Source organism: Diadema setosum, chromosome 17 (genome assembly GCF_964275005.1).
Source record: "Diadema setosum chromosome 17, eeDiaSeto1, whole genome shotgun sequence".
In the NCBI taxonomy this organism is placed as follows: domain Eukaryota; kingdom Metazoa; phylum Echinodermata; class Echinoidea; order Diadematoida; family Diadematidae; genus Diadema; species Diadema setosum.
The window spans coordinates 22,555,719-22,572,352 of NC_092701.1; the positions used below are offsets into that span (position 1 = coordinate 22,555,719).

Consider the following 16,634-nt stretch of genomic DNA (forward strand, 5'->3'; position numbering starts at 1 on the left):
CAAAAATTCAAAATGATATTTGTTTCAAACACCATACATTTTCAGACAGTACTTGAGTTGAAGTTTTAAGAATCATTATGTTTTTCAATAAAAGCGGCCATTTTGATTTTCAAAATGGCTGCCAAAATATGCCTATAACTCAATGGTGAAAAGAGTGTATTGTCGCATAACTTACTCTCTGTATATCCACTTTATTAGTACTCTAAACACCAATCTTTCATATGTATGCAGTTACCAGAGAAGTCTTTTACCACACGATAGAAAAAAAAGCTGGTAGCTTTAAAGAATTTGATAAAAACTGTTAATTACTTTGATAATGATGGATGTAACGTCAGTTACCAAAAACAAGGAATTTTTAAGTTTATTCATCAAAGGAAGTGAGCTGTATGATGTAACTTGGGATTTCTAATGTATGCCCATATGCCTTTATTTCAATACCAGAAATAAGGATACTTGGCATACTGGAGAGTCAAAATGAACACTACAAAATGTGTAACGTCAGTTACCGAAACGTCATACACGAGTATGTAACGTCAGTTACCATGACAGTAATTATAACTGAGGCAAATTTTTTGACTTTTGGCCATTTCAATACATCTGGGAAGTCAACTTACAACAGAGAGCAGCAATCCCTTTCATAGGAAGTGATGTCATTACCATGGTATGTCCATGGATACCAGGTATTTTTTTTTTTTTTTAATTTCTAAATTCATTTATTCATTCATTTACCATGATTATCTTTTTTTTTTTTTGGGGGGGGGGCTTGAGGTTTCGATTTTTGATTCAGCACAAGTTTAAGGTTAAATAATCTGGAAGTTTAGTTTGCCAAATGCAGTATATGCACTCAAATTAGTACATTCCCAGTCCTACGGGATGATAAAGCTACCAAAGTGTGTAGACCTAATCAGTGACATGATTGCATGTTAACCACATTTTCTATAAAAAAAAAAAAAAAAAAAAAAAACTTCTGCACAGCTGTATATACCAACAGTTTAACAATCTTCACCAATGTTTGCTTTCGCTGGCATTTTTCTTTCTTTTTTTTTTTCAAGAAGCTTAGTCAAGTTTCTACCTCAAGGCAAATGCACAGATATTTCTTCTCTTGCACTTTAAATGTGTGGTGTAGTTAACATGGCTCATCTTGTATTATATGGTATGTAAGGCATGTACTCATTATTGTTTGAAACTTAACACTGATGTTGCTCAAAGTGAGAGAGGATTCTATAGGGCTTTTAAAAAAAAAAATTGTTCATACAGTGTGTATTTGTTGATTACTTTATTCTATTCATGCAGGGACATTTTGTAATACAACACATGATAATTATGAACAGGAAGAGTTTTTTATATTGATTTTAATATTCTTTCATTGCAAAGTCCGATTTCTTGGTATCTCGAATGTATTTGCAAGCCGTGATATATCAGTGAAAAGGAAAAGAAAAACAGTTAAATTTCTTCAAGCTAGGAATGAAACAATAATGCTCTTTTGACCAAAAAAGCATTTATTCTTCTTCTTCACAGAGAAATATTAAAAGTGCGACACTTTTCATTTAAATCAATTGATGATGGAGATCATCAGGAGTAAAATGAAGAAAAGAAGGAGAAATATATCACAATAGATTTCATACATATTTATGGATATTTATGCATATTTATGAGTTGATACATGTTTTTTACCCCATGACCTGGAAGATATTTTGATATTTTTTTCAAGCACAAAAATATCCATGTTTTGTGTAGTACTACAAGGTATTATGGGTGGAGCACTCTATGTAGATAAAAACTTTCCTGTTCATTAAAAAACAAACAAACAAACAAAAAAACCCTTAGTCATGTCAATATATTTATACTTGGAACTGCTTAATCTATTAATGGCTCTGTGTAATCATAAATGTTGAATAAAAATTAAATCTTCAGACAAATGTCAAGAAATATCCTCTTGCGCATTTACAATATTTTTGCCCAACTGTGCTATGGCATGGGGGGGGGGGGGTTCCCCCTAAGGGCCCACCCAATATCATTTGTGTCTTTAGATTTTGTTTTAATTTGTTTGCTGTAGTTGCCTGGGATTGTCACTGGTACATTGCAGCAGTATAATAACCTGTTAAATAAATTAGTTCTCTGTAAACCCCATGGCAAAGTATGTGTAACGTCAGTTACTGACATGTTTACCTTTAAGTTTTCATAGAACACAAAGAAAATGGACTACTGTTTCATTTCATTGTGTATTTATGACTGATGAACCAAGGTATGACTCCATATCAACCAAATCATTCTGAATGGTCAGAATTATGAAATATCACATAGCTATTCCCAATCATGATTTTGCATGTGTAAACCCTATGGCAAATGTAAGCGTAACGTCAGTTACCGTCATGCCTTCACTGAAATTGGCATGGTGGTAAAAGGAGACAACTAAAGTGCACATTATTTTGCACACCTGTTCCTAAGAACCTAGGTGTATTGCCATATTAAACACATAAAGGCTAAAAGTCAGGGACATGAGATATTTCCATTTACATCTACACCATAATTTCCCATGTCCTTTTTCCGTAACGTCAGTTACCGACACATTTTCACTTGCTATGTGATAAGAAGTGCAGTTTGAGAGAAAAACTTTCCACCAATTTCTTCCTTCTCATGAACTTAGTCATCAATGCTAATTGCAAGCCCAAGGTGCTTTCATTCACAAAACTACAAGGTAAACAATTTCATGAAAATCCTTACATGTAACGTCAGTTACTGTGGAATTGCCCATATGCATCAAATGTGGTAACTCAATTTTTTTTAAATCACTGAGCACTCCCAATGGTAAACAATACCTTTAACTCTCCTTGTGCAATGCAGTGAGTGACTACAACTTCACCAGCATTAGTCTTGGCTGCAGACCTCTTCATATTGCCCTCAACAGCCAGGAGTTGATACTCTCCGTCTGCTATCACCATGACAACCAGATCAACCTCAATTTATACGATGTCAGGACAGTCACAAAGAAGGTATGTCCCTCAGTGGCAAGCAGAATTATAACAGACAGTTCATTAACTGAGTTTAGTTCACTTATTATAATTATTGGTATCTTTTCTGAATTAATAAAGTGAGATCTCTCATCTGTATGCATGAATGAGGAGCAAAGATGTGAGTCTGTTTCTATTCGCTCATGCTGCTGAACTGTGCATAAATTTTGTGATGCTTGTTGCCAAAGGCTAAGGGAAAGGACCAAATTCAGTAATGCCACAGCTGTAGTTCCAGGCCATTTTATTTAGTGTGTAGGTCATTGTAGATGGAAAATGACGAGTTGATGTAGGTGTGATAGCTCATGTTATGTAGTGATTATGATGATGATGATGGTTGTGATGTTGATCAAGTAATGATGATGAGGTTTATGATTAGCCATGTTCACACGGTCATGCTGTCATCAAGGATGGCCAAATTAGCTCCTAACTGAGAGTTGTGCTCACACAGTGCTTATGTGATCACTGATAACAAAATTCATAGTTCACTAAGACCCCGTTTACAGCCTGGCCTCAATTGCGCGGCCGAGCCTCGCAATTTTGTCCGTTTACACTGCTGGGCTCGGCCGCGCTTTTAATTCAAACCTTTCAATATTTTGACGTAGTGACGCTCTGCTTGTAAACAAACGCAATTTGGTATAGCCTGGTTTTCAGACCCTTTGCCAACTGGATTCCGTGGCGACAAAGTCGCCGTTCGGGCAAAGGCCTCACATTTGGCCTGTTGCGTGTTTACACTGAAGCGGGCTGGGCTCGGCCGCGGCCAAGCCTCGCACTGTAAACGGGGTCATACAATGGGCTGCGCTCAATGTTCAAATCCACAGGTGCTGTGTGTCGTGTGCAATGTACCACAAGCAGTAACCCTAGATTCATGCATACTGAGTGTTTGCGCAAAACCTCTTCGTAAAAAGTGCACAAACTGTTCTAGATTCTATTGTAGGTATATGTTGTTTTATGTGTTCTTGTCTAGACAGCACCATTTCTATTGCTTTTCACTTTCGATGTCTGTCTAGGGTGTCAACCCGACGCCATTGGTGTCAGTGGTTGTCTGCTCCTCCCCCGACGTCCAGCTGGTTGACCTCCTGTGGAACCCGGCCTTTGAGCGCCTGGTGGTCACATGTCTGTCCGATGGCAATGTTACATTGTGGGAGTTCTCCGGGAATGCCCTGAAAGCTGTGGCAAGACTTCCAGCCGATGTTGCAGCCACTGCACGTACGTTTGGAGCACTGTAAACAATATCTCTTTCAATCTTTGTCATCTTCCCATAGTGTGGTGATAATGCGGGACCCTTAAAGGTTGTATATCCCTTTTGCAGATATCATAAAAAATCTGGCATGGTAAAGAGATATTATTACCTGTATCAGGCATCTGAGCTGTGGTTCTACGAAATTGTATTCCCCTCTTATTACACGCGGGATTGCGCGCCGGCAGGGAGAAGAGGGGTGAATTTTATCATATTCCCCGCTTTGGCAAACGCCTATGGGATTTGCGTGTTAAAAACAAGGGGAATATAGCATCCAGACACTTGAGCTCCCAGTGAGGAAAATTTGCTGTTGCTGACAGTTTCTTGCAAAGTGGTTTCGCGACAAAGGGCAAATTCCATAGGTTAACGAGTAAAACCAAAGGACGATCGCTGTTACTGTGTGAGCTGGCTGTTTCTTTGTGCGCCGCATACCTGAGTTTTGCGACAGAGGGCAAGTTCCCATAGGTTAACACGTAAAAATAGAGGACGATCCCTGCACCTGTGTAAGTTGGCTGTTATACGCGTGCCGCGTACCTGAGCTGTTTACAGGGATGTAGCGCACAGTGTGGTGTACAGCTTGAGCTGGCGCCGAGTGGAATTATTGTTACCGTGAATTGGGAAGTTGTAAAAAGTTTACATTGTAATTTATTTTACTCCTCAAGATGCCTGAAATGCGTAATAATAATGATATGGACTGTCTACTCTTTCGGGATGCGACATTGATTGCCCTCACAGTTCAGGCAATAAATGTCGTATCCCCGTCAAGGCCAGTCCATATTCTATTAATGTCTCCCAACATCATGTATGAAACCTTAAGGTTATACACCGCGAGAGTTTTTAAAAAAGGAAATGAAAAATTAACGCCATGTCATGTGAGAATATGCTCCCCTCTTGTACCAAGAATAACAGTTGGAATTTTTTCTGAGTTCAAGTAAGTTCACTTGAAATTTATGATATTGTTTCTCCCTCCATCATAAAGAAGTTTGCAGTTTTATCATTCTGAGGAAAGATTTGAATTGCCTTCCTCTGCAATATACCAGCTTATGACAGGAATCTAGTTTTCAGGTTTCCAAAAGGAACACACAAACTTTGATGAACCACTTGATTTTAATGAAATCCTGATTAGTTTCGATATTTCCTGAATGAAAAACAATGAAATATCAGCAGATGATCGGTTTCCATGACGCACCTTTGTGCGGTGTGTATGTTTGTTTGTTTGTTTTGTTTGTTTGTTTGGTTGGTTGGTTGGTTGGTTGCTGGTTTTGTGTGTGTGTGTGGAATCACCAAGCTATGCTCATACTCTGGTTCTGCCTTTCTCTCTTTTTTTTTCCGTGCTACAGATTATGTGAGTTTTGAAGTGTGGCAAATTACATTGTATGTATGTTTTCTTGAAGCAAGTGTATGTTTTTTGCATACCAGATACTATCTCTATGTCTGTTTCTTTGTTTAGTGAATCAACTAAGGTAGTAAACAAATATTTACCCAGACCCTCCGCATGTTGATAATGTAGAAAACATATCTGTAATCATTATTCTGGAATATGGAGAGACATAATGTTGTCTCTTGTGAAAATCAGCAAATTTTCTTTGGATGGCTGGAGTGAGAAAACCAGTTGTTACTCAAGGGTCCCAAATTTTGCCTGATCTGTCATTTGTTGAGTGTAATGACAACTATGTTGGCAATATTTGTCATTGCCTCATTGATTTAAGCTCTGTACAATGCTGTTAACATTGGATATTTTGCAGTGTTTAATTTTTGTCCATTTCTTTATTATCTGTGTTACTTACACCTGATAAAAAAAATGAAAGCATGCAGTTATTTTGTACTCTGTGCTTTACTCACGTGAACTTTTGGTCAGACAAGTGACATGTTGACCCACAAAATCAAGCTTATCGGCACATGATGTGGCATAGAAACTCAGATCACTTGGAGCTTTCCAATCATTCGATTGGTGGCCATTCTTCCGCCACATATTCATGAAGCTTGTAACTACTTGATTACCTCAGTTGTTCACTGGATTAACACCATTTTTTTTTCCTGTCTTGGCAGTGTGTTGGAGTCCCAAGGGTAAACAGGTTGTGGTGGGAACTGCCCAGGGAGAGCTGAAGCAGTTTAACCATGCCATGGAACTGAAAAAAGCAATCAAAGCACCGGACTTCACTCAAGAAGCGGTCAAAGGTTTGTGTCCTGCAGTTTGTTTTTGTTTTTTCACCATTATGTCAATTAAAGGGATGGTATCATTTATTGCTGGAGATCAGGATTGGGCTTTTAACTTTTTGCGAGATACCAAGAAACCAGTTATGAAATACTGAACATCACCATTCTAAGAGTTTATCTGATGAAAATCGGTCTTGATTGGCTGAGACATCCAAAAACAAATTAAAACAGAGCAATTGTTTAAAAAAAAGGTGGGACCAACCTTTTATTAGGATCACTCTGTTTTTGATATCTCAGCCATTTCAAAATCAATTTTCGTGAAATAAATGTTGAATTCCTTGTGGAATTACATGCCTTTCACATTTCATTAGAGGCTTCTCATTATCTCACCAAAAAATGTAAAACCTAAAGTTGGGTCTCAAACAGAACTATAAGATCCCTTTAAGAGAATTCATGTTTGTGACATCCTGGTGAAAAGTCTTTACAAATTTTTAGTAACTCTCCAACTTGTGTGTGCTATCTGGAAATGGTAAGGGTGTGAGAGTACTTGTAGAAAAATGTCCGAAAAAAATCTGACACTTATGAAAGGAAGTCTGAAGTGATTTGAACTGTGAACGTTTCAGTGCATTTGAATGGCAGAAAGTCTGAAAAGTTGGATTTAGACAGAGTAAAAAAAAAAAAAAAAGAACTCAACTGAGATTAAATCCTGGCCTTGGGCAGATTCTTTTGTTATATTGTATGACTTGTGACATTGTACATCTTTGTATGTGCTCCCCCTCCCAACTTTTCTTTTGTAATCTGTTCCTCTCATCAACCTTGTTCTATTGATCTTATTTTGTTCACTGTAATGTTCTTAGCAGCATTAGTTAACACAAGACTCAGATTTTAAGTTTGTCCTGGCTAGGCTTAACTGTTGAAATATGTATTAATAGTACTCGGTAGTGATATACAGTTGTTCCTTCATTCTAAGGGGTTCTGGAGGCATTATTTGTTTTTCCTAAAATGATGAAGAGTACTCAAATAATAAGGAGCTAATATTGATTGCCCTATTTCTTTCATCTATTTGTAAGCATTCGAAAGCTGTAGCGCTAACTGATGCTGATGTGCTAGACACTCCAGCATGGGCTACCAATAAAACTAAAAACTCTGACTTTTTATCATTTTAGTTGTGGACATCCAGTGGCTCTCAACATACATGTTCATTGTGGCTTACATCGACGCTGAGGAGTCACTGCAGCCGAATGTTGCTGTCGTCCATGCACCAGTAAGTCGTAAGATGTGGCACATGAGGAAAGAAGAGGGGTTTGGGATAGTAAAGTTTTGGGATGAAGTGGGGTTGTATTGACACTGTCACACATTTTTAAGGTGAACTCCTCGTGTACAAATATTTAATTTCTTTTCGATGGAGAATAGTAGTTACCACATTATTGTGTTTGAGCGATGTACTTTGCATATTTTCTGTGATAGGATGGAGAGATTTAAACATAAGTTTGTGTGCATATGCCCCGTTTTGCCATTGTATTGCCGTCGTATTGTATTGCCGTCGAATTCATCCTTTGCCCTAAAAATCTCAGAGTCCAACGCTTCTTTCGACACCATGTCCAGCATACTCCTGAAAAATGAGATGTCGATCTGACTACATTTTGGGCAACAGCTCTTAACTACATCGTGAACATTACTGAGCGCATGAAAGCAAACAGATAAGGAATTGTCATTGTAGACTACAGTTCTAAACAAAAGTTCCATTCCAGGGGCGATGCTATGTTGCACAAGGGTCTGTGAAGACTTCTTTTGCCTCTGACACGTGCCTGCAGCTGCCTTGCAGTCACCTCCAGGAAGTGATGTTGTGTTTATCCCATGCAGAAAGAGAGACCGGTGACTTACATCAACTTTGAGGATATATGTTTTGGGAGCTGTGAGGAGAGGGCTGCCTACTACTACATGCACTACATGGATAAATGGTGAGACTGGTGTTCCAATATAGTCCATTCCATGTGTCATGTGAATCAAATTTCGTCATGTGACTCAAATCATGTCACCTGACTGCCAGCATTGGAGTGTCATGTTTGAAAATTATGTTATATATTTACACCATTTCATTTTTACTCTGATATACATTTTTAGTGGCACAGAGAGCAGCAAGTAGCTCTGCCAACATGTCCTTGCTTAGTTCTACTGTTATATCTTTATTTATGGTGAGTTGATTGATTGATTACACAAAATCTTAAGACTTTCCAGTTTTTTGTTCAAATGCCATTATGCCCCAGTCTCAAATCCTAATTTATGTGACTGATCATCATTTTGAACTTATTCTGCCAGGAATAGCATAATGTTTTACACTTCTATAGCAGAAAAAGTGTTCAAGAGCTGTTTTGCAAAAAACTAGTGAAACTTAACAATTTCATAACCTCTCTCATTTTTATCCAATTTTGATAAAATTTCACTGTTATGCTCATAGAATTTAACTCTTTGTTTTTAGACAAATTTTCTGTTCTTCTGGAATTCCCTTTTAATGGACATGACACTTTATTTCTCTACCAGGGCTTTTACAATAGCTTGCTCGAGTAACTCCGTTGAGGGCGTCGTGCTGGGACGGCAGCAGGAGAACAAGGACTTGTGGGAAATCTGGACGCTACACGATGACGCCCGAGTGGAGATGCCCCTCTGTGACCACGAAGACACGATGCCCATGGGAATGGCAGTGGACTACACCTCGCAAGTCAATGTCACCATCCGTGAGTTGCCCACTACATTAACCCTACACTTGTCTACACTTACCCTACACTGATCTACACTAACCGTACACTTGTCTACACTTAAAGGTCCAGTTTACCTTTGGGAGCAGTGATTTTAAAAATGTTCAAGATATCACATTTGATGCATATGTGTAGGTCTGTTGTATCACAAAACGACCTACCATATAAAATTTTTGCAATAAAGCCTAAAATATAAGGAGATATCAGTATTTTTCTCAATAAACCGTAACTGTAGACGGTTTAATCTGGAAGTATTCTTATTATAACTATTGTTCACATTTTGTGTATTTAACAATACTTAACATCGATTATACGGATTCAATTTTTTACAGTGGTTGTTTCTATCCCTAACTCGCATTTTAGAACTAGTTTAGAGCACTAATGCTGGGTTTTTGTTTCATCTGCAAATGGTAAACTATGCCTTTAACCTACACTGATCTGCACTAACCCTACACTTGTCTACACTTACCCTACACTGGTCTACATTTTTGGCAGAAAAAAAAAAAAAAAAAAAAAAAGCTGCAGAAAACTGTTTATCCAATACAAGCAAGCCAGTGGAGTAAAATTAAGTCAAAAGGGGCCTGAGATTTCAAGCCAAGCAGAATCTTCGGTGGAGGCAAAATGACAAATACAGAAAGCAATTATGCACCTTAGGGCGGTGAGTTGGCTCAGTCGGTAGCGCGTCTGCCTCACGATCATGCGGCCCGGGTTCGAACCCAAGTCTAGACTGAGCAATGTTGTGTGTAAGCATACCATCCCCTCTAGCAAGAGGCAAAACACTCTGTCCCTCGGATAGGACATAAAATGGAGGTCCCGTGTATGAGAGAGTAACAACTCATGCACGTAAAAGCTCCCGCTTCATTCAGTCATTGCAAAGAGCAGGGTGTTTAACCCGGTGAAGTGGCCCCACCTCACATCCAACTGGACCCCATGGAAGACCAGCTTAACATAGCTGAATATGGAATATCCAGCCATCTCTTAGATGGAAATGAACAAACAAACAAACAAACAAACAAACAAACCTACATGCACCATAGACGCGCAACTACACAACATGCACCTAATAGGAGGGGCCAGGGGCACAAAACAGTGAGAATGACAGTGAGTGTTCCGTATGGTTTCATGTCATTTGTTCCTGCAATAATTTGCTCCCATGAAATATCTGCACGCTAAGCTAAACATGAATTCTACCCACGAACATAACCCTAACCCTAACCCTAATCCTCATTTCAAACTAAATCTAAAACATCATATTAATATCATAATATAATATAAATAAAAATATAAATATAAATATCATAATCCTAATCCTAACCCTAACCCTAATGTCCTTAGAGAAATAAGACTGGAGCAATTGTCGCAGGAGCAAATGTTGTGTCATGAGTCCATACAAGCGTATGTTCCCTTTCTGTGTATATCATTTTGTCACTGACAAAGATTCTGCTGAAATCAAGAGCTCAGGTGCCTCTTGATTCCATTCTGTCGACATTTTTCTGCATGTGCATACTGTTTAAGCTGTTATTTTTGCGTACAGATGTTTTCGCAAATGATGTCACAGACACTTTCAATAGATATTGTTCCGCGAATTGACACCAATGCTGTCTTAAATGCAATATTACCCTAGCGCATGGTGACATTTTCGCATATTGTTAAGTTCCCGATGCAACTGTGACTTGCAGAAATTGCCAAATTTAAACCCTCACGAAAGTAACAGCTTGCACAGTAGTATTCTTTAGCAACACCCCATCCTTCAGGACTTGTTTGTCAGTCCTATGGTAATGGTTTGAATGCAGGTATACAAGATGTATATTACCCTATAAGTTTGTTCAGGCATGTGTGTTTGGTGTGTAAATCTATGGCATGTACTCACTGTTCCAGGCCATGGGATCCATATTAGTGGCTTCAGATTATCGATGAGCAAAAATAGATCTTTAAATTACAGGGTGTAATTACAAGTGAAATGATGTAAAATAAAAAGAGATATGGGTACCCAGATTTTACATGCATGAGCTGTGACTCGCAAAATAAAAAGAGATATGGCTACCCAGATTTTAACCATCATGTAGCCAGGTTGACAGAGGGATAAAATTTGAAAATTTATTGCAGCACTTTGCTTAGTTGTAATATGGTAAACTCAACACCATGTGCACAGTGTGTGACATTATAAGTTGTGCCATTATATTTTTATTTCTGAATATTGCACAATTGGATTCGGATATATGCCGAGATGAAGCCCAGATTAGATGAAGGTCTGATGAATTAAAACCAAGTGTTTGTCCGTCTCAGAGACCCACACTCTGCCACCTGCACCCATCGTGATGGTCTTGTCCACCGAGGGACTCCTGTGCCCTTTCTTTGTGGTCAACTTAGAGGACAAGGAAGGAAACACTAAGCCGCCGCAACCATTTCCAACAGGACCGGTTTTGACAGGTGAGAGGGTTGGTTGGTTTGTTGATGTTTTTTCAGTGAGGAAGACCACACGCACTTTTCCCCCTTCTGCAACGTGTGAGAGCATTGTTGAAGACATTGCCATTAAAATCACCTGGGGTGGTATTCTGAAAATCTTCCCAAGTTTCTTCCTAAGTCAGAAACTTAGGAAGTGCCTAGGAAAGACAGAATTGGTATTCTGAAATTTCTTCCTAGGAACTTCTTAATGCAAATTAGACCATCCTTATCCTAGCCCACGTCCTTTCTTTTGCCAAATACAAAATGCCGTTTCATAAGGAACCAACCAATGACAATCACATATTATTATGATGTAGGGTTGAATACATGTGAGCGCGGCATGTACCCTTTCTCATGCCCATTTCGCACATAAAAGTACATGTTGCACGCAGTGAATGACAAGTGCTTATCACAATGTTTTGCAGCTTGCTGTATCTTAACAACCTACTTAGGACAGGGATGGGGCTTTCCTTAATATCTTCCTAAAACTCTTTTCTAAGTGCATTCTAGAATACCAACTTCTTCCTAAGTCAGAAATTTGCATATCTCATCCTCATTTGCATATCTTCCTAAGTCTCTCCCTAAGTTTATGAAAACAAACTTAAGAAGGTACTTAGGAAGAAACGTAGGAAGATTTTCAGAATAGCACTTAGAAAAAATCCTGACTTGGGACGAAATTTCTTCCTAAGAAGGATTTCAGAATACCACCCTCACTCTTGGAATGTATGTGTGGATTATACATTTCTCTGCTGTTTAAAAGAGTTGATCGAATATGTGTGTGTGTTTTTGTTGTTGTTTTTTCCCCCAATATGGGATGCGAGTGTGGATTAGAACACATTATTCAGTCCCCTTCAAACAGGAAATATGATATGAAATAAAGGGTCATGACAGAATCTGTGGTCTTTTCAACTTCTTATTCTCAGGTGAGGGTTGTATATGATTCCAGTTGACAATTATTAGTTTTGTATATAAATGCAAGATTTTCCATTTGTTCAACAAAAGTGTACCATGCTGTTAAAATGCAGTTGCACTGGTTGTTGACATCTCTTTGAATTCAGGAGCATAAATGTGCTACTTTCGGTGACTTTCTATTAAACTAATAGCTTTTGGTTTCCAACAAACCATGTTTTTCCCCCATTAAACTACAACATTTGATATTTGATAGGAGCAGGCCCAGCTACAACTTCTCAGCCAAAGGCGATCCCCACTCAGCAGGTAGCCGCTGGGCCCACCCAGACGGTGGGGAAGCCCCCCAGCACCACCCAGCCTCCTTCAGCCGTGCCTCCGGCTGCTTTCGGCTCCTCTGGTGGTGCAGGAGGACCCTTCTCCTTCGGGTTCCAAGCTGCACCCCAGGCCTTTCAATTCGGGTCCCAATCAACGGCTCCGGGTCAGTCCCAGGCATTCCAATTCAAGCCACCATCTTCTGCAGTGGCCCCATCGGCATCGGCATCGTCGACACCGGCATTTGGAAGCAACCAGTCATCAATATTCGGTAGGCAAAGAGTGCTTTCTTAATTGTAAATTCCATTCAATTGTTCATATGTGTTTGAAAAATGAATGAATTGCATACCATGCAATTATTGTAAACTGCTGTTCAGTTTATCGTGTTTATGTTCTTCAATCCAGAGGATTTTCCTGGAGAATGTTTAGTGAAACCACAAGACAGCAAAACTCTCAAGTTTCTCCTTTTTCATCTGCAGGATCAGGTGGCTTTAGCTTCACGTCGGCCCAGAGTGGCCCCGCCCAAGTGAGCGGCTTCAAAGGAGGGTTATCTGGTCCTGCTGCCACACCCCAGACAGGCCAAACCTCTGCCAGTTTCAGCTTCAAAGGTAAGAACATTTTGCAAGGCTCGACACTAACTTTTGTGTCTGGTGGCCCGCTTTGGCCACTAAAATCTTTAAATCTGGAATTTTAGTGGCCCAACAAGATACACCTGTATGTAGTGGCCCGAAATGAGAGCAAAAGTGACAATCCATTTTTAATCTTAGTTGCAAGATTGGCCACCAAAAGATAAATTTGGTGGCGTGATGTCGACTTTTAGTGACCTGGGGCCATTGGGTCACCACTAATGTCGAGCCCTACTTTGCAAGTGTTTGATGCGGTGGCAAAGTGTTCATAAAGAAGTATTGTCGTTATTTGTTGCAAAGTTGGTCATTTGCGTCATAATGATTTGTGATCAGCGGTTCTAAACATAGGGTTAAAACCTCATCGGATTTATATCTCTGTCATTTTCCATGGCATCAGAGCCCCATACTTCAGAACACATGAACAAACGTTCATGTATGCACATAAGCTGTTCAGTTACATTAGGATTCGTTCAAAGTAAGTTTGAGGCATTGATACTTTTCCTATATCTTAATTTTTAAAGTTAATTTTATGTAATTTTGAAGTTATTGAGTGTATTATGTCCACATACCTCTTCCCATAAGATTTATAAATCTCTTAAATATCCTAAAAATGTAACAAATTAATTTGACCACGAAATAAATACCATTATCTAAAAAGAATTTAGATTATAATACGAGAGACTATGGACATATGTTTCTAGTGCTGCCAGGTCTCATTGATTCTGCCTGGGGTTCTTGAAAACTCTGATATTTTCTATGACTGTACAAGAGAATTGGAAGGCTTTCCTGATTGGGAAATTATATTCCCCCTTTTTAGAGACGTGTGAGGCATGAGTATCTTGCTGATTGCTCCTCAGAACCTTTGTGATTTTGATGTGTGAGTATTGGCGGCCGTGGTGTATGAGTTTGTGGCATTCTACACAACAGAAGTTTTAAAATACAATTCTACAGTATGTCTCTCCCCCCCCCCCCCAAAAAAAAAAAAAATACAATTGGATTTTGGCATTGATAACTTCAAGCATGATTAAATTGTCCAAATGCTATTTCAGGGTCTCAAATTACAACATCTTACCTATGTTTTGCAGAAAACCCCATAACCCCATTCAATTTGGCTAAGTGGTCACAGAGAAATGTAGATCATTGTGCTGCATGTCATGGGTCTGATTCTTCCAAATTTAGCAATTGCATGCTCTTGGAACTGCATATTAATGTGTGAACACAATGGACAGAACTCGGAGGGAAGGGATTCCTGACATATTAAAACTCTACAAAAATCCTCATTTCTTATTGACCTCTGAAGCAAATCAGATGGGGTTTTCTATAAGATGTGGGTAATAAAATATAGTTTCATACTCTGAAATTGTATTTGGATTGATTCATTATTTTTGAAGTACTCATTGTGGAGGGTCCCGCTGTAATTTTTTTTTTTTTTGATACTGTAAAACGGTATATTGGCGGCATGAAAATTTCACTAATTGGAACTGATGGCCTTTCTCGCAGCATCCAGTGCGTATTGTGTCAGCAAGAACTTTTGGTCGCATTTTAATTTCGTAAATTTTGGCGCTCGCGAAATTCGTGAAATTAAAATGCACACGAACATTCCCCGTTTTACAGTATACAGTATTTGACTTGCAAATTGACTTATCCAACAGGTGCCTCAAGTGCTGTCTCTTCAGCAGCCCCTCCAGGCAATGCATTTATAGCACTGTCCAAGCCAGTGGCCAGTGCAACGGCCACCACTACTGTATCTCAGCCACCAGCCATGCCTCAGGGAGCCAAGCAGGTCACTCCAACCCAGCCTCCTCCTGTTGCCAAAGCTACCCAGCCACCCGGCGTGGCAGGCCTGGGACAACAGGGTGCCGCCTTCAAAGGTCCCCCTAATGCGGTGGCCCCAGGTGCCCCATCAGTCGTGCCGTCGGGGCCACCTAATGCCACTGCCCCCATGGCCACTGCCATGCCAAGTTTCTCCCGGCTGGCAGCCCAGGGCCCTCCCAATGCAGTGGCCCCGGCCGCTGCTGCACCACCACTCCAAAAATTGGCACCTTCAGTGCAGCCTGCTCCACCCTCTTACCCTGCAGCGAAGGCATCAAGTGAACCCTCGGTGCACCAGGTGGCACCACAGTCTCCTGCAGCGAGCCCTGCCAGCCAGCAAACACCCACTGCCACTAGAGCTGGGATCAGCTCCAAGGGCATCTCTGCAGCTTCTACCCCCGTAGCAAGTGCCAAGCCAGTTGATGCTGCCCTGATCTCAAACATCCGTGAAGAGGTGAGTCTGATTGTCTTTTATGACACAGGACCTAGAGCTTCCTCTACTGTTTGTATGATCCAATTCTCCAATATTAACCCTAAAAAGGCCGGGGGGGGGGGGGGTTGAATCAACCCCCCCTCTACATTTTTCGCGACTACTCCGCCGTGCGAAATTTTTTGACCGCGCCGTTTGCTGACTTTTTACTTTCAAGTCTCGCGCATCTTTTGACACCATTTTCGCGAAAATTGCGCATACCGTTATGACGCTGCATAACATTTTATACATGCCTGTCAGACCGAAAATGGCTCAAAAACGTGATTTTGTGTATAAAGTCTATGCAAATGGAGTTTTCTCTTCTTATTCATAAAGATATGATTATTTTCACTTTCATAGGCTGAAACTAATTAATTTTAGCATAATTATGCTGGAAATATGTTCTGTCATAAATTTTGTGGAAAAAAAAATATAAAACAAAAGGTCAAAAAAAATATAAAACAAAAGGTCGAAAAACAAGGAAATACATAAGAAATTCATAAAACAATAAAATACATAAGAAATTGATTGTGATACCAAATTTTTTTTCAAGTACATTGTTAGGAATGCTACAAAGAATGTTTTCACCAAAAATTAGGATTCTAGGAGCTTTAATTTCTGATTTAGAGCAAAATGTATGATTTTACGCATATATTAGCATAATTAATTATTGTGACAAAAATTTCCATTTCTTTTTGTATAGCTTTGTAGATTACGCCACAGGTAATGCACGTGCCAAATTTCATGGCGATTGCGCGATCAACGGCCGAGATCTCGGGGGGGGGTTGAATCAACCCCTCCCCGGCCACAGAACACCCAAAAAAGCCTGCCCTGATTAGGGTTAAAGTGGTCCCCTAACCCAATGAAAATATAGTAATTCTGAGTTCTTCAGTAGGAGCT

At 39.7% G+C, this 16,634-nt stretch overlaps 1 protein-coding gene across 1 annotated transcript in view; it reads left to right on the top strand.

Moving 5' to 3' along the window:
• LOC140240538 (uncharacterized) overlaps positions 1-16,634 on the top strand; it is a 60,000-nt gene that overhangs the window by 5,491 nt on the left and 37,875 nt on the right. Inside the window, exons 4-13 of the mRNA XM_072320302.1 lie at positions 2,845-2,993; positions 4,019-4,217; positions 6,298-6,426; positions 7,572-7,669; positions 8,269-8,366; positions 8,947-9,140; positions 11,448-11,591; positions 12,772-13,098; positions 13,307-13,435; positions 15,106-15,719. Coding sequence (XP_072176403.1) covers positions 2,845-2,993; positions 4,019-4,217; positions 6,298-6,426; positions 7,572-7,669; positions 8,269-8,366; positions 8,947-9,140; positions 11,448-11,591; positions 12,772-13,098; positions 13,307-13,435; positions 15,106-15,719 — 2,081 coding nt within the window. The remainder of the gene's footprint in view (positions 1-2,844; positions 2,994-4,018; positions 4,218-6,297; positions 6,427-7,571; positions 7,670-8,268; positions 8,367-8,946; positions 9,141-11,447; positions 11,592-12,771; positions 13,099-13,306; positions 13,436-15,105; positions 15,720-16,634) is intronic.